The 24,293-nt window shown below is 37.5% G+C and overlaps 2 protein-coding genes across 4 annotated transcripts in view; one reads left to right on the forward strand and one right to left on the reverse strand.

Annotated features, from left to right (window-relative positions):
• The window catches only part of PEX13 (peroxisomal biogenesis factor 13), a 20,381-nt gene extending 16,397 nt beyond the window's left edge, over window positions 1-3,984 (reverse strand). The window contains exon 1 of the mRNA XM_023746570.1: window positions 3,932-3,984. Within this exon, the coding sequence (XP_023602338.1) occupies window positions 3,932-3,948 (17 nt within the window). The 5' untranslated portion in view covers window positions 3,949-3,984. The remainder of the gene's footprint in view (window positions 1-3,931) is intronic.
• Window positions 3,985-5,390: 1,406 nt separating this feature from the next.
• The window catches only part of PUS10 (pseudouridylate synthase 10), a 55,169-nt gene continuing 36,266 nt past the window's right edge, over window positions 5,391-24,293 (forward strand). The window contains exons 1-4 of one of the 3 annotated variants that reach the window (XM_014447020.2): window positions 5,391-5,897; window positions 8,648-8,788; window positions 11,254-11,517; window positions 12,453-12,539. In XM_014447020.2, the coding sequence (XP_014302506.1) occupies window positions 8,663-8,788; window positions 11,254-11,517; window positions 12,453-12,539 (477 nt within the window). In that variant the 5' untranslated portion in view covers window positions 5,391-5,897; window positions 8,648-8,662. Of the gene's footprint in view, window positions 6,005-8,647; window positions 8,789-11,253; window positions 11,518-12,450; window positions 12,540-24,293 lie in introns of those variants that run through there. The other 2 variants (XM_006083303.3, XM_023746568.1) reach the window with 2 other exon arrangements.

Raw genomic sequence — 24,293 nt, forward strand, 5'->3', positions numbered from 1 at the left:
AACTAAGAACAATCACGCTTAAGCTACATAATCTTTACTCCCTGGAATGGAGATAAGAAACGCCCTAACCTTTGGAATAGAAATTGACAGGATTAAAATCAACTGGTATAAATACAGATGTAACAAGACAACAGGAGTAAGAACCTAGAGACAGAACCTAAAGACAGAACCTAGACACAGAACCTAGAAACAGAACCTAGCGAGAGAACCTGGCTGAAGAACCTAGAGACAGAACCTTGCTACAGAACTTGGCTGGAGAACCTAGAGAGAACATGGCAAAAGATCCTGGACAGAACCTGGCGACAGGACTTGGCTGGAGATCCTATACAGAACCTAGAGACAGAACCTAGCGAGAGAACATGGACACAGAACTTGGCTAGAGATCCTGGACAGAACTTGGCTGGAGATCCTGGCTAAGCTGCTGATCAACTGAACGCTGTCTCCGTGTCATTCCTTCTTCGCCGACTCCGTCCACATCTTTGGGGACCCCTGGACCTACTGGGGTTGGACCCCAACAATTTCTTCTTTAAAAATTTGTAAAATTTACCAGTAAATTCATATGAGCCTGCCTAGAATTCTCTTAGTAAGAAGGATTTTAATTATGAATTCTATTTCTTTAGTAGTATGCTACTTAAAGTATGTTCTGTGGACCAGTGCTAGTTTATGAACCATTTGTACCAATCTATTAAAAGTACAGAAAATGAGGTTAAGTGTTTAAGTAATTTGACACTGCTATGATATTTTTACTGTAATTTACAAATGTACTGGCATTAACACAAATATTTTGAGAAGCACTGCTTTAATAAGGGTGTCCCCCAAAAAGTATACACACTTTAACAGCTAGGTGATAGCTCAATTTTGAAAATGTATTTTAATAAACACTGCTTTTATAATTATTCAAAGTGTGTGTATACATTTTTCGGGATACCCTAGACTTACAGGACTGTTCATTTATTTTCTATTTGTAAATTATACCTTACTTCATCCCCTAAATCTCTTCCCTTCCTTTCTGTATGTTCTGTCCTTTTGTCACTTTGTGCTTCATTCTGGATATTTTCTTCCCCAATCATCCTGTAGCCACTGCTACTCAAAAGGCTAATCTACCAGATAAGGAGCTTGCACCATAATGTAAATCAGCACATCCCTTCTTCACAGATAAAGTTTTCCTATCAAGAAAATACCAGTTTGACAAAATAGTGTGCTCAGTGTCATTTTTTTAAACAAAAATTAAATTAAGGTTTACATGTTGTAGTTGGTTGTCTCCTTCTCTCTTCTCAACTAGAACAACTCCTTTTTAAAAAATGTCCTTGACTTTTTGAAGAGTCCAGCCAGTTTTCTTCTAGAATGCCCCACATTCTAGATGTTTTCTCCAAAAATGTTGTTTAAGTATACCTCTATCCTCTATATTTCCAAGTTAAACTAAAGAATGCTTCTAAATGTTTGATTAGAATCAGTGAAGCCCAGCTGGTGTGGCTCAATGGTTCAGCGTCGACCTATGAACCAGGAAGTCATGGTTCGATTCCTTGTCAGGGCACATGCCTGGGTTGCAGGCTCAATCCCTAGTGTGGGGCATGAAGGAGGCAGCCAATCAGTGATTCTCTCTCATCACTGATGTTCCTATCTCTCTCTTCCTCTCTGAAATCAATAAATATATATAAAAGAATCTTAACATTTTTGCCAAGAATAATTTATGGGTAATATTGTTTACTTTATATTATATCATAAAAAATGGAATAAAACGTTAAAAAAGGTCAGCAGACTGCCAAATAGTATAGTATATTCAGGTTTTGATAAAGCAGCTAGCTCTAAAGTAGAAGCAATCTATACTAATAAAAGGGTAATATGCTAATTAGACCGGGAGACCTTCCGGACAAAGCCATGGTGGTGGGGCCGAGACAGAGGCAGGTTAGGGGCAATCAGAACCACACATTTAGGAAAACTTGATGACATAGATGGCATTATAAACTAATATGGAATAGATGAATAAATGGTACTGGGACAATCAGTAATCCACATGGAAAGAAATTAGATTCCCTATTTCACAATGATTTTGTACAACAAACTCAGTACCAGGTGGATTAGACATACATGTGAAAAGAACATTTAAAAGAAAAATTTTCCTGATTTGAAGAGAAAGGATTTCTTAACCAAGACACAAAAAGCACAAAGAATATGAACATTTTGGCTATATTAAAATTAAAAGTACCTGTAAAACATAAATGAACATGAATATAAAGAAGATAAGCCATAGACGGAAAGATATTAAAAACAAAGAAAACAGAATTAGGATGAACAATAAATTACTACTACAAATTAATAAACAAAGATAAAGCCAAAAGAAAAGTGGGCAAAAAGAAAATCAACAGAAAAAACTCAAATGGTGAATAAGCTTTCAAAAAAATGCTCCATCTTATGACTAATCAGAGAAGTATAAAGGTGAAATAGCATTTCACATCCATTAGACTGGCAAATATAGTACTAAAAAAAATAACATTGAGAGGGACTAAATTTTGCTACCCCAAAATAAGCCTATTGGGATATTGATTTTAAGCTGGTAATTAAGGACAGAAGACAGAAAGAAACACTGACCTTCCCCTAATTGGCTAAAAAGAATTTCGATAGAGGATCTGCTCCAGGAAGAGAGATATCATCATAGATACTTAGAGTTTAATATAAACTACTGTGTGTGATAGCCATGAAGGAACCTAGCAAGACCCATTTATTCAAAGTCCTCTCAGTATCCTATTGTTAAAGATGGCCCAGTAAACATTTATTTACCAAACATCTGCTTTTCCATCTCCATGTGAATTGCTTTCCTGCCCTTTAAAGTCCTAAACCATCCCCCCAGCACCACTTCTCCTTAGTCTAAAATGGCATATAAACTGCCCAATGTTTCTTTGTGTGTCATATTCTTATGGCACACCCACATGCATATCTGTAATAAATTTTGTACATTTTCTGCTATTAATGTCTCTGTTAATTGGATCATTAGCCCAGCTAGAACTTAAAAAGATCAGAAGTTATTTTTTACAGCCCCACAGTATCAAGTGCTGGAAAGATTGTAGAAAAACAGAATACCTTGCTAGTGAAAGGAAAAACTAATATATAACCACTTTGGGGAACAACTTGGCAACAGTACTTGAAGATAAACACCCTTCCAAGCAATTCCACTTACAGTAACACATTAGAAAACCCATTGGAAATGTGGAAAAGGAGAAAGGCACAAGAATGTTCATTGCAGCAGTTTTTAATATGTACCAACTAATACTTTAAAATCTACAACAGAGCAAATAAAGTTTGTTTTTATATAACAGACTATCCTACAGCAATTAAAATAAGCTACAGCTATATGTACGAACAAGATAAACTCAAAATAAATAATATTTATATATAATACTAGAGGCCCGGTGCACGAATTCGTGCACCAGTGGGGTCCCTTGGCCTGGCCTGTGGGATTGGGCCAAAACCAACTCTCCGACGTGCCCCGAGGGGTCCCGGACTGCGAGAGGCCAGGACGAGGGACCCCACTGGTGCACGATCAGGGCCAGGGAGGGATGTGGGAGGTTGGCCAGCCAGGGAGGGACTGTGGGAGGGCTCCAGGGTATGTCCAGTCTATCTCGCTCAGTCCCAATCACCCCAGCAGCAAGCTAACCTACCCGTCAGAGTGTCTGACCCCTAGTGGTCAGTGCTGTCATAGCGAGTGGTTGAGCCGCCTTAGCATTTCATTAGCATATTATGCTTAGATTGACAGCCAACTGGACACTTAGGCATAATTAGCTTTTATTATAGTAGGAATAACTGGAAACACATTTTGCAAAATGATGTTTCTCTTTTATTAGTGTAGATTGCTCTGACCGGTTTGGCTTAGTGGATAGAGCGTCGGCCTGTGGACTCAAGGGTCCCAGGTTCGATTCCGGTCAGGGGCATGTACCTTGGTTGCGGGCACATCCCAAGTGGGGAGTGTGCAGGAGGCAGCTGATCGATGTTTCTCTCTCATCGATGTTTCTAGCTCTCTGTCCCTCTACCTTCCTCTCTGTAAAAAATCAATAAAATATATTTAAAAATATATATATATATATATATACACAAAGCTAAGTAGTGAAATATAAGATAAAGTATAAAAGCTATTGGGTACACTACACACCAAATAGGGACAGTAGTTACTGCAGGAAACAGAATGGGAGGGTTTATCTGTGTCTCTAATTTTAATTTTTTTTGGAATCTGAGACAAATCTGGCAAAATATTATTTTTTAAAGCCGGGAGGGAATGCATACACACATATTCACTATCTTACGCTCCACAGGTCTCTACATATTTAAAATAATTCACAATGAAAACAGAGTGGGAAATGGTTAATTTTACATAAACAGAACTTTAAGAGATGCAAGAATAAAACCTCCCTGTTCCTAAGAAACAGTCCACATTTTTAGGAAGTCAAATCACTCATTAAAAAGGTAGTAGAAAGTGTCACCCCAGCTTAACAGCATAATTAAAGCTTATTACTTGTTAAGTAGCTATCATTAAGTAGCTGTTGTGTTCAAGCACCATACCGTTTAAATAAATTATTTCAAGAGTTTAGAGCACAGGGGAAATACTTTCCGGTACGTCGGGGATTTTTATGTATTAGGTTATGTGACATTCCAGTTTCATCATCGGAACTAGGATGTCCAAATCCACAAACATAGAAGGCTGTGTAACTCTCTCTCTCATACTATTTTAACCTTTTCTGAGTTGTAAATCCATTCAATATTTTTTTTAAAAAAAACCACAAAAACCACAGGCCTTAGAAAAACCACACACTATTTTGCGCATAAAGGCCATCCATTGGCCTTAGAACTCCCGCTGCCAAGTCGCTTCTCCAAATCTCTGCACGACCCACTGCACAGCGATTCCGGAAAACAACGCCAAGTGTGTAACAGGCTGAGGTCCCGGTTGCGTCAAAGGGACCTTTTGGGCTTCCTCCAACGACCCGGGAGGCCGTTCAGAGCTGGAGACAGGCTCTGCTCCCCTTCCGGCCGGGGCTGGGCGGCCGTCACCCTCACCCGCTACGGCCAAGTCCACCGCTGCACAGGGGCCCAGCGGGCGCCACGGTGTCCCGCAAACAGAAAGGGGCAGGAAGCCTCCCCCTTCACTCCAAGCCCCAGGACCCAGAAGACAGCTCCCTGGAGGCCGTCCCGCCAACAGACCACGGGTCAGAAACTGCGGTCAGACAACAAAGCTGCCCCAGGACCCCCGCCCCGACCCCCCTTCAAGGCTTGGGGCTGGGGGAAAAGGGGAGGGGAACCTCGCCCGCACAACGGCCGCAGCTGAGCGCTGGGACTCCCCGCTCCGGCCCACCACACTCGCGCACCAGGCACGACGAGCAGAGCGCGGAGCCATCCACCCCCGTCCACCCGTGCGGCCAGCACGTGGCGTGTGGTGCTTTGCCAGCTGGAACAGGAAGATAGGAGGATGCCACTAACCCATGAGAGAAAAAGAGGCTCTCTTTTTATTTGCCAAAGAAAGAATTTCCTTTCTAAACCTCCTGATAAAGTCAAGGGCTCATCGACATTTCTGGCAGCGGCTACAATGTCTTAGAGGTCCGGAGTCCCTCCGCAGCTTCTCTGAGACTAGACCCGCTCAGGCGTGGACTTCTGTCCCCCGCACTCCTCCACCCGCGGGAGAGGCGGGGTGTGTGTGTGGCGGCAGTCCAGGCAGTTTCACTGATTTTTCTGCAAACAAGTAGGGGATATAGCGCAGTCAGTCCTCCCGAGAGGGGCTGGTACTTTCGTTCTAAAGCTCTCGTTTCCTCGGGGAACAGAATTGCTAGACGCATGGGTGCGCTGTCTTTAGTCTTCCCCGCTCCCTCTGAGGGCCGGCAGGGGTTAAATCTCAGGCTCCGGCTCCGTGGGAGAAGGTGAGGCTGGGAGGTCCGAGGTGAGGGCGTGCCATCTGGGTGCCGGAGAGGTGTGGATGGAGGGGATCGTCTCCTCCCTGCTGGAGCCGCTTTGTTAGAGAGGAGGGGTGAGTGGGAAGTTTCTTGGACTCAACCGAAGTGGGGGTACGGTGGTGGGTGGTGGTGAAGGTCTTGTTTGGCCAAAAAAGACCCTCAAGGTTAGATAGATCTTGGATGTAGGGGAGATTGCACAGCTGAGTGCAGCGGTAGCGCCTCCCTATTTAGAAATCCACAACCCCACCCCCACCCCCACGAGACAAATGACACCCTTCAGCATGCAATGAGTTTTTAGAAAGATCACAGGATGTGAGACAGCCTGGTCATGTCGGTGCTTTTTCACGTGCCCTGCCCCTTCCCTATTTGCAGTGAATGGTTTCTGTAATATTCCGAGAGATGGAAAGAAAGTTCCTCCTCTCCCCCAGTTGACCGGGTTACCGTAGACTGGGTTGGTGATCCTTGGTTTGTGGAGAAGGGACTCGGTCCCCTTGGGGATCCTGACACGTGGGAGGAGGCTCTGTTGCAATGACTTGTTCCGGTTCTTTCTGTAAAGTAAACACGTAAACGTAAACGAAAGCAAACATCTACACCAAGGTAGCAACAATGAAAACCTTGCTAGGTGGGATACATTTCTCACGGCTTGCTTTATCTTGCTCAAAGATAAACCTCTTTTGGGACAACCGATTTCTCATGTCTTATGAAGTCCTGTCATTTCGACGCTGTACATTAAGATGCAACAGTCAAATTTAAGGCAGAAAGTATTTCCTCCTTTTAATGTTCACGTGCTCAAGAAGTCGTTAGATCAGCGGTTCTCAACCTGTGGGTCGCGACCGCTTTGGGGGGTCCAACGACCCTTTCACAGGGGTCGCCTAAGACCATCGGAAAACACATAGTTACATATTGTTTTTGTGATTAATCACTATGCTTTAATTATGTTCAATTTGTAACAATGAAAATACATCCTGTATATCAGATATTTACATTACGATTCATAGCAGTAGCAAAATTACAGTTATGAAGTAGCAACGAAAATAATTTTATGGTTGGGGGTCACCACAACATGAGGAACTGTATTAAAGGGTCGGCATTAGGAAGGTTGAGAACCACTGCGCTAGATTGTTGCTAGGTGAAAATGATTTAGGAGGATTGTAAATCCATTCAATTAATGACACACTCAAGAGGGTTTTGTTTGGTTTTGTTTAAGACCCCTTCAAATTACTCAGTACGGGTCTCCTAATTCCCAGTAGGTTTGGGAATTTCTCAGAGCAAAGAGATGATATTGTATCATTAATTCATGATATCTTTATTTCTAAGAACCTATTGGAGAAATAAACATTGTTTTTAAGTCAAAGGAAAGAAAATAAACATTTTATTGAAATTATTTAACTTAAGTCCCCAGGGCGATCTCTGATACAAAGTGTCCTTTTTAAGCACTTACTCCTAGACTTTACTGGGGAAGAAGGGTTATTTGTTTCTCTGAGTTAAAGGTTAATTATGAATTAAATGATATCCTTTACCTTAACTAATGGAAAGGAGGAGAAAAGATGACATAAAGGGTGAGACAAAAACAGTTTCTCGGTGAGGGGAGTGCAGTCATTATTTTGTGTCAAGGCTCCACTCTTGGTAAGTGGCCACAGACATTTAGAAGCTTGGAAGGAAGTAGTGCATTTAAAGGGTTGAAAAACACAAACGTATTCTAAGAAGCACATCTTTATAGTAAGCAGTTGGTAAGAGCTTCACCTTCTTACATATTTTTAACAAGTTCATTTGCTTTGTGAAACCACAAATTAAAAGGTGCCACTGCCTTTTACCTGTGTGACCAGTTTCACCGTACCACAACATTGCCATGCAATACCTTTGCTAGTTCCTCATTTTAAAGTAGTGTGGACTGACTCATTAATCAGAAGACCATTTTTGCCAAACAGAATGATTAGGTAATTTACCACTCCTCCTTCCTGGCAACACGAGAATTATATTGGATTTCCTCTATTCTCTAGTATTTGTTTCTAAGTGAATTTATTCAAATTGCAAAAGGTAGCAAATTGTTCCAGACAGTAATTACTCTAAAATATTTGCATTTCATTTGTTTTTGTTGGAGGTTTTACTTGTGCATGAAAGAAACAAATTTTTCTTATTTTGATAATAGTTAGTTGTCATTTAGTTATATCATCAAAGTAAAATTGATGTTTTTGGATCCATCCATTAATTTGTTTTAAATATTTGACTGCTTAACTTTCATTAAGGTTAGTCAAGTATTATATAATGTAAACCTATCTGATAAGTTTTTTCTAGCAAACTCATTTTTAATTTCTAATATGAAAAGTTTATTAAATTTATTATTCTGTATTCTCAAACAACACTGAATGGTACAAAATAAAATCAAATTTTTACTTTCTGCTCTTGTTTTCATCACCTTTCTCAGAGACAACCATTCTTCTTCTTATTTTTTTGATTGATTGAGTTATATTGATATACTTTATCATAATCCAGAATACTAAACTAACCCCTTGACAATTAGAAACTTATCTGATTCATCTAATAAATTTCTTTCAAGTGTATGTTTCATTATGCATATAATGAAAGGGTCATTATTGGGGAATACAAAATAGTGTTTTTCAAATAAAAGTTAGTTTTTATCTTTAAAGATGATTTATCTGTCTGTGAAAGTAAAACACAAAAGATGCTCATTAGTTTTACTTTTTGTTTCTTTGTAGTCATAGATACTCAGTATGTTTCCGCTGACTGAGGAAAACAAGCATGTGGCCCAGTTGTTGTTCAATACTGGTACATGTCCAAGATGTATCTTCAGATTCTGTGGTGTGGATTTTCATGCACCTTACAAACTTTCTTACGAGGTATTTTCTTTTTCTTTTTTTTTTAAGTTAAGAAGTTTTCTCTAATACTTGTATATTTGAGGGCAAGTATCTATCCATAACTCTACGTTAAATTTAAAAACACTATAATAAAATAATTACTGGTAACTACTGGTAATGCTAATTTTAGAATTTACATTATCATAAAAATGTAAGTTTCTTTTTAAGTGATTAATCTAACATTTAATATAGTGGGATCTTTGTGGAGCCATTCCCTGGTGCATTTAATGTTTGTATAGACCCTTCCTAAAGAGTATCTAGACAAACTATCACAAAGTAGTGCTTCTTACCAGATATTAGGAAGTTTAACAGGAGGGGGTGGTAGTCCTTAACTCTATTAAGTGAAAGCATTGTGGGTTCGGTTGCATTTTTTTCTGTTTTCTATTTTATCATTTTATTTACAAATAGTATTTGCAACCCTCTATAAAGAAATTCCATTAAAATCATTAATTATTTACTGCTATTAATAACAACAAAAGTAATACAGAGATCTTTGACATTTAATAGAATCCTTTCACATAAAATATATAACATTTTGTGAAATATATTTGATTCTAATAGTGATATTCTTTTCAGAGGCAGATAGTAATTATATATATGTAAATATATAACTATACAAACAGTATAAACAAACACACACACACAGATTCATACACATGAACACTCAGTTTCTTATAATTTTAAAAAATTTCCCAGGAGTTAGCAATAGCAGTCATTTTTCCTATGTATTAATTGTTTCTATTATTTTAAAATAATAATTATATCTAATATTCATATAGCATTATTATATTTCAACCTTCATGTAACTCTCATAGTAACCTATTAGGTAAGTACATACTATGATTGTCTCTATTTTCAGATGAAGAACTGAGGCACAGAGAGGTTAAGCAACCTGCCCAAAGTTACACAGCTATTAAGTGAGCAAGCTAGGATATGAACTGTCTGTCTGAACCCAAAGCCTAGAATTTGGAGCTGAAAGACATGGATTTGAATCCCAGTTCCACAACTTTCCATCTTCAGTTTTCTCCTCTGTAATTGGGAATGATGATAACATCCACCTCACAGGATTTTAAGGGACAATATCTAATAAAGTATGTGAAAGCACTTTGAAAACTGGAAATGGTACATATGCTATGATGATGAATATATGTGTATATTTATTTATACACACAATGACTATAAAGTAACAAAACTGGTTTTGTGTAACTTCTCTTACACATTTTAAAAGACATTATAATCTAGTATGCTATGCATATGTTGTTAAGATTTAAAACATATTAAGGAACTTAGTGTTACTAACTTTTGTTTGTATCATTTTGTGTAAATATGTAAATATTTGAAGACTTTTTAAAAAAATGTATTTAAATTTTGACCTGTTCTATTCATATAATTATATATGTACATATACATATATATATGTACTGTGTTATACCAACATTGTAGATCTTAGGTAATAATAAACATTTGTGTGGGTCATAATAAACCTGTATGTGTATGTATGTATGAGTATTTCTCTGTTGATAAAATAGGAGAGCTAATGTCTTAATAAAATGAATTAAATTTGTTTGAGTGAAAAACTTTTCCCTTTACAGTCAGTAAATTGTAATCTGAATGAATTTAAAAGGATATTTATTCAACAACTGAAAAATAAAGCCTGTTTAATTTAAACGAAATAGAGGAAAAAGTCTTCTGAGTATTTGGATGAGTAGAATGTCTGAAATATGAGAATGGTTTCAAAGGAATGCCACTTTTAACATTCTAATTCAAAAGGCAACAAAAAGTAGGCAAACCAGAATGTAGCAGAGGGCCGCTTTCAATTAGCACATATAAATGGTTTGTAATTATGGTGCCAAATCTCAGCATTTCCAGCATCTGTTTACCTTTGTTTAGTAAATTGTCTTGAACTTACTTTTACTTAATAGACCCCTAATTTCTCTCTAATTTTTCAGACTTCATATTAAATATTATACATATGACGTTTTAGTGATTGTGAGGTTATTACATAACCAATAATGGAAAGCAATAATGGAAAGTCCGTTTGTATTTCTATTTGTTAACAATTGGAAATGAAAAGTGGTTTCTTTTTTCTTTTTTTTTAATTAGCAAGTGAATGAGTGAATGACCCCACAACAGAACTACAAGCCCAGTGAACTAATTAATTAGTTAATATCTTAATGGAGCCTTTCTGCCTCAGATTTAGCTTCTCTGATATATGAAACTCTTTTGAAAAAATATCCACACATTTATTATAGGAGTTAGTTAAGCCTCTTTTAAATTCCCCAGAAAGCCGATGCTGGCTAATAAAATTAATTCATCGCTCTAGATTGAATATAAATCAACATTGGGCAAGTTTGTGATATATCATAATATTCACTCCTGTTTTCATGCTTCATCTTACCCTTAGAGTTATTACTTTTATTGTGTTTTGTTAAAAATTAACTTTCTAGGAGTTGCTCAATGAACTACAGAAATTTCTGAAAACTGAAAAAGGTGAATTAATTTTGGAAGTTCCAAACCCACCTCCCAAGAAAATTCGACTCCATGAACTGGAAGATGGGATTGATGGGACTGATAATCAGAGTCAAAATGGAGAGGGAAGGGTGTCCGTTATTGAAGACGGAAGCATTGCTTCTAAGAACTCCAGTCCAAATGTATGCAATGTATGCCTAGGAATTCTTCAGGAATTCTGTGAAAAAGAGTTCATTAAAAAGGTAAATAATCTGTCTTCTGTTATTATATGTGCACTTATATAGAGATTTTTAGTTTTAAACCTAGAATTCTTTTTTTTATTGATTTTAGAGAGATAGGAAGGGAAAGAGAAAGAGAGAGAGAGAGACATCAATGTGAGAGAGATTCATTGATTAATTGCCTCACCTATGTACCCTGACTGGGAATCAAACCCTCAATCTTTTGGTGTATGGGATGACACTCCAATCAACTGAGCCACCTGGCCAGAGCAGACCTGGAATTCTTGTATCTACAGGAACAATGCCATTCATTTCAACGTGTTTCACACCAATGTATTATTAAAACAATTCCTTAATTTATTTCAAATAATGAACACCTTTTTATCTAAAATTACCTTTTAATCAACATGATATCTGAAAATGAAATATATATCCCTTTATGTATGTCAGTCATGAGTGCTATTCAATTGAAAAAAATAAATAGCAGTTTTCCCTTTGCTATTTTAACATAAGAAGCTAGAGAAAAGTTCTTTGTTAGTCATACCTATTAGTGTCTAGAAAAGTGTTACAGCCTTGTGGGAGGTGCATGTTTGAATGTAGGACTGGCTTTTGTTCCCAGCTGTCAAGAGTCCATATTTGGCTTTACTTTGTTTAAAATCTTTTTTAAATGATGAGGTAACCTAATAGAAAACTATTTTGACATTCAGCAGATTGTTCTGCAGGTGAGTCCTTGCTGTTTCGGTGTTGTCAGTCTTCAGGGTCATAGTTAGCAAATATTTGATTTCATGATGTTTGTGAGAATTCCCTACTCAAAGGTGAAAGTTTAGAAGTTTTGCAGTGTCATTTCCTGGACCAAAAATCTATGTTATGAAGATTAGTATACAATTTTTAACACTTCCTGGGAATTTATATAATACTCTTTTATGTAATAAAGTAATTTTTATGTAATACTTTTTCAGGTGTGCCAAAAGGTAGAGGCCTCTGGATTTGAATTCACTAACTTAGTGTTTTCAGTCTCCTTCCCACCACAGCTATCTGTAAGAGAGGTAAGGTCATTTATACACACGAAACTGCATGTGAAATGCATGCTAGGAGTTTCTCAAAAAATATGAATGTAGAAATATTCCTTACCATATTACATTTTTTACATTTTGTGTACTTATTGAATGATTGAAAGCATTACATTATTATAGCTGTTTAATAATTTGAGTGAATGGATGAAAAAGGAATTATTGGTTCAGATTCGTGTATTTGTCACAGAACTGTCATTTTTTTGTTTTTATTTTTATTTAATTTTAAAAATATGTTTTTATTGATTTCAGAGAGAGAAAAGAAGAGGGAGAGAGAGAAACATTCCATTGACTGCCTCCTGCACAACACCTACTAGGGATCAAGCAAACTGGGCATGTGCCCTGTCTAGGAATCGAACCTGGGACCTGGTGCATAGGACCACCCTCAACCAACTTAGTGACACTGGGCAGGCAGGACTGCTATCTTTTTAAAAGGTCCTCATTCAGCCCTCGCTGGTTTGGCTCAGTGGATAGAGCGTCAGCCTGCGGACTTAAGGGTCTGGGTTCAATTCCGGTCAAGGGCACATGCTCGATTCCCAGTAGGGGGCATGCAGGAGGCACTGGGCATGCAGGAGGCAGTCGCTCAATGATTCTCTCTCATCATTGATGTTTCTGTCTCTCTCCCTCTCCCTTCCTCTCTGAAATCAATAAAATAGATTTTTAAAAAATAAAAAAAAAAATAAAAAGCCCTTATTCAGTAGAAGACATTCATTGAGTTTTAGCTCTGTGGTTAGAGAAAGATAATTGACCAGGAATCCAGAGACTTGAGTGTGTGTGTGTGTGTGTGTGTGTGTGTGTGAGAAGTGTGCATTTTATAATGGTCCTAGGATAGGGTTATTTCAATTATGATGAACTTTCTTATTTTCTGATATAAAATGGTAGCACCTCTTTTAGTCAATGGTAAAAAGGGAAATAACCATATTCCATTTAACATTTTTCCTTTGTTAGGGAAAAACTCACATAATAATAGTAGTAATTACTGTAATATTCTTGTGTGTCAAAACTGACATGAAAACATAAAACTATTTTTGATAATACTGTTATATGAAGTATAGGGAGAATGGCCTCTGTAATCTCAAATTATAACAATGAGTTCTAAACATATCCATTTATTTTATGTATAAGGTGTCTTTTTGTTAAGAATCCCAAAGCATCACCAGAACATTACATCTTATACTGTCACTTTCTTTGGGTGAGAATGTTTATTAGCCCCTAAAAGGCTGAAAATTGATTTAAAATTTGTTCAATGATAGGTAGGAGCTGAGACGTGAAAGAGTAGATGCTTTTAAGTAGTACCTCTGTTGATGACAAGATAACTGAGAAAATGGAAGGATAAAGGGGATGATGATATACTGAGGTTTATAAACACTTAAAGTCATTTTCTAGTCAATCATCAAAGCATTTCTCACAGATAGGTTATCTCCAAGGTTCAGTTTTGGTAGAGAGAAACAGACTTCAAAAGCTATATGACTCACAAGAAGTTGGAGTGTTTGAGTAACAAAAATAGGAATAAGAAATACAGTTGACCCTTGAACAACAAAGGTTTGAACTGCGTGGGCCCACTTATACAAAGGTTTTGTTATTTGTTTGTTTTTTTTAGAGAGAGGGAAGGAGGAAGGATGGAGGGGCGAACCCGCAACCCGGGTATGTGCCCTTGACCGGGAATCGAATTCAAGACCCTTTGGTGTGCAGGCTGACGCTCTAACCGTTGAGCCACTCTGGCCAGGTCTGCACAGGTTTTTTCAATAAATACTGTAAATATATTTTCTTTAAAAATGTTTTCATTGACTTCAGAAAGGAAAGGAGAGGGGAAGAGAAATAGAAACATCAGTGATGAGAGAGAATCATTATTGGCTGCCTCCTGCATGCCCCTACTGGAGTTGGAGCCCGCAACTTGGGCATGTGCCCTGACTGGAATCGAATCATGTCCTCCTGGTTCATAGGTTGATACTCAACCATTGAGCCACACCCAGCCAGGGATTTTAACAATTTTGATTTAATATTTATTGACTACTTATGAAGTATTTATAGTCCATGTCAGAAATAGAAGATGCTGTTTAAAAAAATAGAATTATTCTGCTTACACTCTATTTACTCTTTGTAAGTGATTTTAACCACTAAGCTATTTAGCAGAAATATGTGACTATTCCTATTATTGGGGAATTATTACTTTCTACAGATTAGTGTGTTGTGACTCATTGTTTTCTTTTTTGTTAATGAGTAGTCTATTTTTCCTCACTCATTTCTTAAGAATAATCATTATTCAAAAGTATGCAATTTTATATGCATATCACTATTTTCACAATCGAGTTCTTTAGCAAATTGTGCTTATGTTTCACTTTGTGATTTTCTTTTATCATTATGTTTTGTTAGTTTCTTTTATTGCTGTCTTTTATTACTTCTTTGGTGTTGAGGTATGTTCTGGGCCAGACTGGATATAAATTGCTTTTTCATCCAACTTATTTGTTACACATTCCAATTTTTAAAAAGTACACATCTTCAGACTATTCTTGCATTTTGAATATAAATTCTGTAACTTCTTCAGTGACATATTTCTTCTACAATGTGGTTTTTCAATTTAGATCTTTAAAACTTTGAACTTATTTGTCTGTGTGTAGAATAAACATTACTATACATGGAATTGATTGGTGTTAGTTATTTCATAATTCAGAGTGAAATATACAATGAAGTAAATTTTTCCCACTTCTAAAGAAGAAAATTATGATTACAAATATATTGATTTGAAAGCAAATATTTTATCAACAAGGTAATATTTGTTATATTCCTGCTTACAAAAGAACCAAGGGAAGGGAGGACCTCAAGTAAAGGATTTAAAAAAAAAATCAAGCTATTAAATTTGTGTTAATTTCTATATTCCTGGCCCTCCCAATGCCTTTCTGGCTACAGCTATAGTTTTTACTTATCATCACAGAAGCACTAATTTAACAGCCTAGGAAGAAAGCTTGCAGTTAGTATAATTATCATCATCTCTCATTGAGTTTAGGAGAATGGAAGGAGGGATGGAGTACTTCTCCTGTGGGTGTGTTCCTAGGAACCAGCTGGTCTGGTTAGGACAGTTTTAGGCTAAATACTACTGAAGAGGAGAAAAACAAGCAGATTAATTGATGAAACTATGTTAGACATACAGTAAGACATGGTAAGCAGAAATAAATGGAGGCAGTATCCAGAGATTCACAAAAGACAGATATGGAAACTAGCTTGATGTTATACTTAGGAGCTTTGGTACCTTCTACAAAAGGTATTTGTATAATACCTTTATACAAAATATGAATGACGATATAAAGTTGAGATGATAAGGGAGAAGAATAAATATCTCATGACTGTTTTGGTGACTTCCTGGATTTTGGCTTACCATTTGAATGTAACAATTCAAATATCTTAAAGGGAGAGATATAATAGTGTGCTATGCCAAGAAATTATATCTGCATTGAGATCTTTTGAGTGGAAGGATGCTAAACACTATTTAGAGGAGAATTTAAAGCAAGAGAGAAATGGGAAAGATACAGAAGTGGAAGTGTCCTGTATGCCCATTGGCCTAAGGAAGAGGTGATGAGTTGCGTACATAAAATAGGCACACAGGTTAATGTATACAGTAGCATGAGGAACTCCCAGTATTTAGGCACTTGATGGAAATCACGTTTGCTAAAAGCACAGCGTCTGACAGCTTTTGAATGGGAACAGTTACTTCTCCTAAAGTAGTGGTTCTCAAACTTTAATGTGATAGGACTCATTTGGAGAGTTTTCTAGGCCCCATCTCCAGGTATTCTGATACAACAGGTCAGTGGGAAAAGTTCATGGATGATGTTGCTGTTGCTGGTACAAGAACCACTTGCTGGTACAAGAACCACGCTTTGAGAACCACGTTCCTAAAGAATAATGGTGAAACTAATGTAGTCCTAAATGAAAATGTGTTCCTGATAGGAAGAGAGAAACAAACATAATTAGAGTATATCCTAGACTTTTGCTAGATGGATTTCAAGCAGTCGAAGAAAAATAGCATGGGAATCTTGCCTGGAAGATAAATGAAAAGGATTGGGAGGTGCAGAGGAAGTGCAATTGAGACGTTAATTAAAACTAAATTATCCCAACCAATAAAAGGAAGTTTAGGGATAAAAACATATTCCAGTAAAAAAAGAAATGGGGAATACCTCCCTTTTTTTTTTCTTTCTCTCCCTCTCCCCCTTCCCTCAAATGTTTATATAAACATTTGTATTTATATATTTAGATATATTTATTTGACTTTTTATTTTGGAAAATTTCAAAAGTAGTAAGACCTGCCTAATAACCCCTATGTATGTATTATTCAACTCCAACAGCTAAAATTTTTTGCCAATTCAGGATCAGTTTCAAAAAGAGAGAGGAAAGGTGAAGTCAAATTAATGCAAATGTAAGAAGAGGTTTAGATTTCTAAGAATAGCAACTAAAAGATAAAATCTCCCTGAGTAGAGACTTCCAAGAATTGCTAAGGAAGACTTGGGGTACTCAAAGTTATGTTTAGAGCAAGAAAGGGATGAAAAGGGGATTGATTTGCTGTTAGGAACTGAAGGTATGCTGCTGATGGATGACATAGAGAAGGCAGAACTCTGAAAATCCTATTTTGCTTCTGTCCTTTCTGTCAAGAAAAATCTTCCTCTGAAAAGGGTAGCGTGGTCATTGGTAGGGAAGAATGAAAACTCTAATGGCGAAGCTTCTGTAAATGGGTTCAGGTATTTGAGCCTGGATGAATTACATCCCAAGATAGATTCAGAAAGAACTTACAGCGGTCCATGATCTTTGAGAGCTCTTCAAAGATAACAGATTTTCCAAATGACTGGAGGCAGGTAAGGGCAGTTTCAATTTTCCAAAGGTGAAGAAAGGTGGTTCTGTTAAGTACTAGCTGGTGAGCTTGATCCTAAAACCCTGGCAAGATTCTAGATCAGGAACTAAAGAATAAATGATGGGCACTGAGAAATAAGGCAAACTTGATGTCAACACATCAAACAGGTCTGCTAAGAACAAATCAAGTCTGCAACATTTCTGCCTTTACAGGTAGCAGGACTGGTAGAGCAGGGAAATACAGCAGCACTGGTGTGATTGGAATTCAGCTAGTCATTGACTAGGTTTCTTTCTCATGATAACTACCTGAAAGTGGCAGGGTGGATTGTGCCTGACTGGCCACACCCAAAAGGAACTGATTAATGATCGGTGTGGACGTGGACAGTGTTTCTCCCCATGTACTCTGCAGATCAGCCACCTGAAACCTACTGGGGGAAGGTTGTGATTGCTGGTTCTTGTCCCAGACCTCCTAGATCGGAATCTCTAGAGATGGGGCATAGAAACCTCTCAGCCGTTCATGTACACACTGAAATGTAAGAACCATGGAACTTCAGGCAGATTTCTGATGTGCTGCAGAACTCTCTTCATACCTTGTCCTGTTCATGGTTTCTATCATTGATGACATAATAGGAGCACTCACTACAGGTGTGCATGACAAGAACTGAGTGTATAGCAAATAGGTTGAATGTTAGAATTGAGATCCAAAAAGATCTCAAGAATAGGGGAAAATCTAATGAAATGAAATTTAACAGAAAGAAACATAAATTCTTATACTTGGGATTAGAAAACTGCCAAGTAAAGGATAGGCTGGAGTGGCTTAAAAACTGTGTTTATAGACCAGGCGTAGGGGTTTTAGTTCATGGCCTGATAAGAATGAGAGGTGTGATGTAGATAACCTCTGGATTTTAGTCCAGATATTAGAAGTATCGGATCTGGAAAGATGAAGGTGGCAATCCTGTGTTACTCAGTGCTGGTCATTCCTGGAGCGCCATATTCAGAGGGAACACTCTACTTTAGGAGGAAGAAGGACAAGTGGGAAAAGGCATTTTGTGGTAGCCCAAATCCCCCAAATTTGTGAATGTTACCGTATGTGAAAAACAAAAAGGGACTTTGTGGTGTAATTAAGATTAAGGACCCTGAGATGGAGAGATCATCCTGAATTCTCTGGGTGGGCTCAACTGAATGACATGAGTCCTTAAAGGAACCCTTTCTGGCTGGGTTAGGGTCAGAGGAAGATGTGATTGTAGAAGAATGGTCAGAGAGATGCACTGTTGCTCACTTTGAAGATGGTGGAAGGGAGGCATGAGCCAAGGGATGTGGGTGGCCTCTAGAAGCTAAAAATGACAAGGAAATGGGTTCTAGCCTAGAACCTCCAGAAAGGAACATAGCCTTGCTGACAGTTTGATTTTAGCCCAGACGGACTTCTGACCCAAACATTGGTAAGATAATAAATTTGTGTTGTTTTAACCTACTGAGTTTACAGTAATTTGTTCTAGCAGCAATAAAAAAAATGAATACACATTCAGAGGAGTGCATTCAGAATAGTGGAGATGCCCGGCCGGCGTGGCTCAGTGGTCAAGCATCGACCTATGAACAGGAGGTCATGGTTCCATTCCCAGTCAGGGCACATGGCCGGGTTTCGGGCTCCATCCCCAGAGTGGAGTGTACAGGAGGCAACCAATCAATGATTCTCTCTCATCATTGATGTTTCTGTCTGTCTCTTCCTCTCCTAAATCAATTAAAATATATATAAAGAAGAATAGTGGAGACATCTGAAACCTGGACAAAGGAGCCACTGGAAGAAACTTGGGTTATTTAATTTAGAGAATAGATGATTTAATGGGATTAATTTGCTCTATGTAAGTATTTGAGGGGTTTTCTGCTGCAGGGATAAGATCAGGAGGGAAATAATTTTCAGCCCTAAGGAATTATCCAGATCAGGGGAGGCTTTTCAGGGATGGTGAGTTTTCTATCACCAGAATGTTTAAGCCAAAGCTGGGCAACTACTGGCAGATGTATAGTATAGAAGGAAGACATGCACCATATAGTTAGTTAGACCAGAGACTTTATTCAGCCTTTTCAACTCCAAGAGCATATATAGTTTTAAGAAAAATATTTATTTTAGTAGTTATTTCTCTATTATCTTATATTCATGACTGATTCCTCTGAACTTCTACACCACATTGAGTTAGTGTCACACTAAAATTACCATAGGTTGAATGACCAAGACTTATCTAATATTAGGCTAAACTTGCATTTCTAGGAAAAGAGCATTTCATTAAGTCCTTTAAAAAGTAAATGTTTTTAAAAGTCCTGTTAATCTTTTAGGTTTATCTTTCCTAGTGGAGTCCAGTAGAGGGCGATATGGTACTATTAGTTTCATTTATTGGTCCCTCTGGGGTAGTGTGTGGGCGTTTGCTCACTCTATTGATTTTAAATGCATATAGCGCCTCTTAAATGTTACTTTGGTTGTATGAAACACCTACTTTTTTTTTTTTAGGGCTTTACTGTTTATTACATTTACTTAATTAGATATAAATGTTACATTCATTCATCTATTTAAATATTTATTGAGCTTAAGTATTTCTGTGAAACAATTGTTCTAAATCTTCCTCACTCTTCAGACCCTTTTTTGATGTCTTATTACATATTTATATGTTTAATTATTTTCTTATTTAAAAAAACTGAAATACAGTTGGCTATAACATTATTGATTTTAGGTGTACAACATAATGACTCAATATATGTCTATATTGCAAAATGATCACCATGATATGTCTAGTTAATGTCCATCACCATGCATGGTAACAAATTTTTGTGTGTGATGGAACATCTTTGTTTTCTTTTTCTTTTAAGTTTTTAAGTTGAATTTATTGGGGTGACATTAGTTCATAAAACCATACAGGTTTCAAGTGTATAACTCAATAAAGCATCACCTGCACACTGCATTATGCACCCATCGCCCAAAGCAAAGTAGAAAGAAACATAAATTCTTATACTTGGGATTAGAAAACTGCCAACTAAATGATAGGCAGGAGTGGCTTAAAAACCGTGTTTCTTTCCATCCCAATTTATCCTCCCTTTATTAATTATTATATTATCCATCTGAATAACTATAAACCTACTTTTGCCCACCCCTGTATATACATACAAATGGCAAATTAAAGAGCCATATTATTTTTGTTATATACTAATTTAAAAGCTATTCATATACTTTGAAGTATTGATATGATTGAAACTCTTGATTCTTTTTTCTGGTGGAATCTCAGTTTATCTATGAAGTGGTTGTTAAAATGTTACTGTGAGTATCAGGTCCAATATAATGTGAAGGGAACTAACTTAGATAGGAAAAAATAAAATAGATTTTATTTAAATGTGGTCTTGAAGTATCCATAAGGGAATGAAATAATGAAATTGATGCAAAGGTATCAACATGGGTAGCACTTTTATTAAGAATCATAGTATAAAATGGTTTCTGTTTAGAATTTATTTCACACCTAGGATTTAAATTTTCTGTGAAGGTGTTATGATGTGTATTGACCATATGGTGTTCATTTAGTATTATCACTATAAATTCATGTTAGAAACCATGAGATAGTAATTTTAGCACGTATTTGGATCGTATTTCTGAAGGCATCACAGAAATCCTCTACCTACCAAGGAAGTGAGCATGCTTACTCATGCCCTATTGTAACCAGGCAGAATGCTACACTGCTGTCCCAAAAGATTTTTTTAAAATATAGACATGTATTCAGGGCACTTCTGTGGGATAACATTTTTATTCATGATGTAACCCCAAGTTATAAAAATCTTACAAAAAATCTTATTTTGCAAATAAGATTAAGATGGCCTACATGTGTCTCCTTTTTTTTAAAAAAAATATATTTTATTGATTTTTTACAGAGAGGAAGGGAGAGGGATAGAGAGTTAGAAACATTGATAGGAGAGAAACATCGATCAGCTGCCTCCTGCACACCCCCTAATGGGGATGTGCCTGCAACCAAGATACATGCCCTTGACCGGAATTGAACCTGGGACCCTTGAGTCCGAAGGCCGACGCTCTATCCACTGGGCCAAACCGGTCAGGGCTCCTTTTTTTTATATACATAAAATAAAATTTACGACGTTAACAATTTTAAAGTGTCCAAATCAATGGCATTGTTACGATGTTGTGCAACCATCATTACTATCTAGTTTTGCTATTGAGTTTTTTTTTTCTTGTTTCTAGTTTTGTAAAGTTGCTTTTTTCAGTTTCTTTTGGCCTCTCCCATGTGAGAGGCCTTCTTCAGTTGTTTGCTGACCCTTGGCTGGCCGGTCTTATTTAAGACTACAGGACGAGAAGCAATTGTAAGCTGGAGTGCATGAATAAGGAGGGGTGGTTGACAGGCAGTTTTACTGTCTCCATTGTCATTATCTTTAGGACTTTCCTCTTGAGTAGGCCACGTTCCTCAGAGAAGATGCAATTTCCTATCTAGAGAACTGTCCAGATCCTGAGGTGGGGGCGGCAGTGGTGGGTGTGTGCCATGATCTTACTGTCTTTGTTTACTCAGTGAAGTAAATGTAACTCATGACCCCCCAGTCGAAAGACCCCCATTTTGCCATCTCCAGGAAAAAGACTCTATGGTCTTTACAAGAGTTAGGGAGAGGCATTCACCTGGCTGCATGGAGTGGGGGAGGGGTGTAAGGATCTACCTCTTTTTCAAACAGATTTCAGTCAATCTTCCCTTTTTTTGATCCTCCTACCCCTATTTCCAAATTCCTTCATGTTGTTTATTACTCAGACGTTTGCTGATTGCCTATCAGTTTGTCCTGCTGCCAGTTTGGGATTCCGATTTATTTTGGGGGGTCTACTAAGTCCTTTACCACTCTTCTGTTTGCTTTCCAAACGTTGCTGTTCCCTACATTCTCACTGTCCCCATCCTGGAAGAGTTTATACACTTTTAACAAATCTCTTTACTGTTGGTTTAGGACAGTGGTTCTCAACCTTCCTAATGCCACGACCCTTTAATACAGTTCCTCATGTTGTGGTGACCCCCAACCATAAAATTATTTTTGTTGCTACTTCATAACTGTAATTTTGCTACTGTTATGAATCGTAATGTAAATATCTGATATGCAGGATGTCTTTTCATTGTTACAAATTGAACATAATTAAAGCATAGTGATTAATCACAAAAACAATATGTAATTATATATGTGTTTTCCGATGGTCTTAGGCAACCCCTGTGAAAGGGTCGTTCGACCCCCAAAGGGTTCTCGACCCACAGGTTGGCGACCCACAGGTTGAGAACCGCTGGTTTAGGAGATTAGCAAAAGTTCATCCCTTTATTTGATCTTCTCTCTTTACCCAGAAGTCCAAATATATTTGTTTACTTTTAAGATATAATTTTTGCATTTGTCTCATTTTAATTTTTACTATTGTTACATTATTTTTATTTACTACATTAAACAAATCACCAAGATCAAGGTATACAGCCTTGTTCTTTTTATATGTGAGGTTGTATAATGGTTATATAATGGTGGGGGCGGCAGTGGTGTGTGTGTGCCATGATCTTATTGTCTTTGTTTACTCAGTGAAGTAAATGTAACTCATGCTATAGCAACTCTAATGTATATCTATCAATTTAGTTTTTATTTTACAACCTAACTATACAGAAGAACATATGAAGAGAAAATATGTGAAAAAATATTTGCAGTAGGGTTTATATTCCTTTTTGGCATTTAATAGGATTCACACCCAGGTCTGCTTTCTCCTTTGCCCTCCCCAGCCTCACTGACTTATGATCTTTACAGTGCTTGCAGATTTTAAGGTTATGTAGTGAGGAGTGGTAGATGGAAGAGAAGTGTAGAAAAAATTTATTATCCGTTAGATTCTTGAGATATTTAATAATCATTTTGACATTGCATGAACTTAGGACTTTCTTATTTGTTTAGTTGTTTTATCTTCTATTTTTTAAAAAAATATATTTTATTGATTTTTTTACAGAGAGAAAGGGAGAGGGACAGAGAGCTAGAAACATCGATGGGAGAGAAACATCAATCAGCTGCCTCCTGCACACTCCCCACTGGAGATGTGCCCGCAACCAAGGCACATGCCCTTGACCAGAATCGAACCTGGGACCCTCCAGTCCGCAGGCCGACGCTCTATCCACTGAGCCAAACCAGTTAGGGCTAGCTTCTATTTTTATTGTACAAATTAGTATATGAATAACTCACCACACTGTCATTCTCTAGAAATTTACTTGAAATTTCCCAGACACCTAAGCTTTGTCATTAGATCTTGCCTTGAGACAGGCCTTCACCAGGTTATTCTTAGGAATCTGTGGTTCCTTTTTTCTTCTTTCTCTCTCACTGTCTCTATCTCTTTCTCCCCATGCTCTTTCACCCCTCCCCCACTCCCCTCTCCTTCTCTGCCTCCCTCCCTTCCTTCCTCATACTATACTAAGGTGTCTTAATAAAGATATTGGCAGGATTTAAACTGGGCAGGATCTAAGGTCCAAGGGCCCCTGCCTTTCTCTGTATCCCAGTGTCTCATTGTGTTTTGTTGTTGAGTGTGTGGGTTTGATCTGCCTTGATCGTTTGCCTTTATGTCTTGCATACCTGTTAATCAGCATTCATAGCTAGAAACTGGCCCAATGCAGGTGCTGTTCCATACTCAGATTCACAACAACATTTAAAAAATATCACCTTCCTTAAACATTTAGACTAAAACTAGAACTGAAAGTTTGGAAGGGACAAGGCTCGAGGAAAGCCCCCTTTTAAAAAATGTGCTTCAAGAAGTAGTTTAATATATCGTTTGAATTATACACAGGGAGTCAGCATTATAGAGACAACAGTTAACCTTTTTTTGGTAGACCTTCTCATTTAAACTTTTAATTACACAAGAAACAGCAT

This window comes from Myotis lucifugus, unplaced genomic scaffold, assembly GCF_000147115.1.
Source record: "Myotis lucifugus unplaced genomic scaffold, Myoluc2.0 scaffold_6, whole genome shotgun sequence".
Classification (NCBI taxonomy): domain Eukaryota; kingdom Metazoa; phylum Chordata; class Mammalia; order Chiroptera; family Vespertilionidae; genus Myotis; species Myotis lucifugus.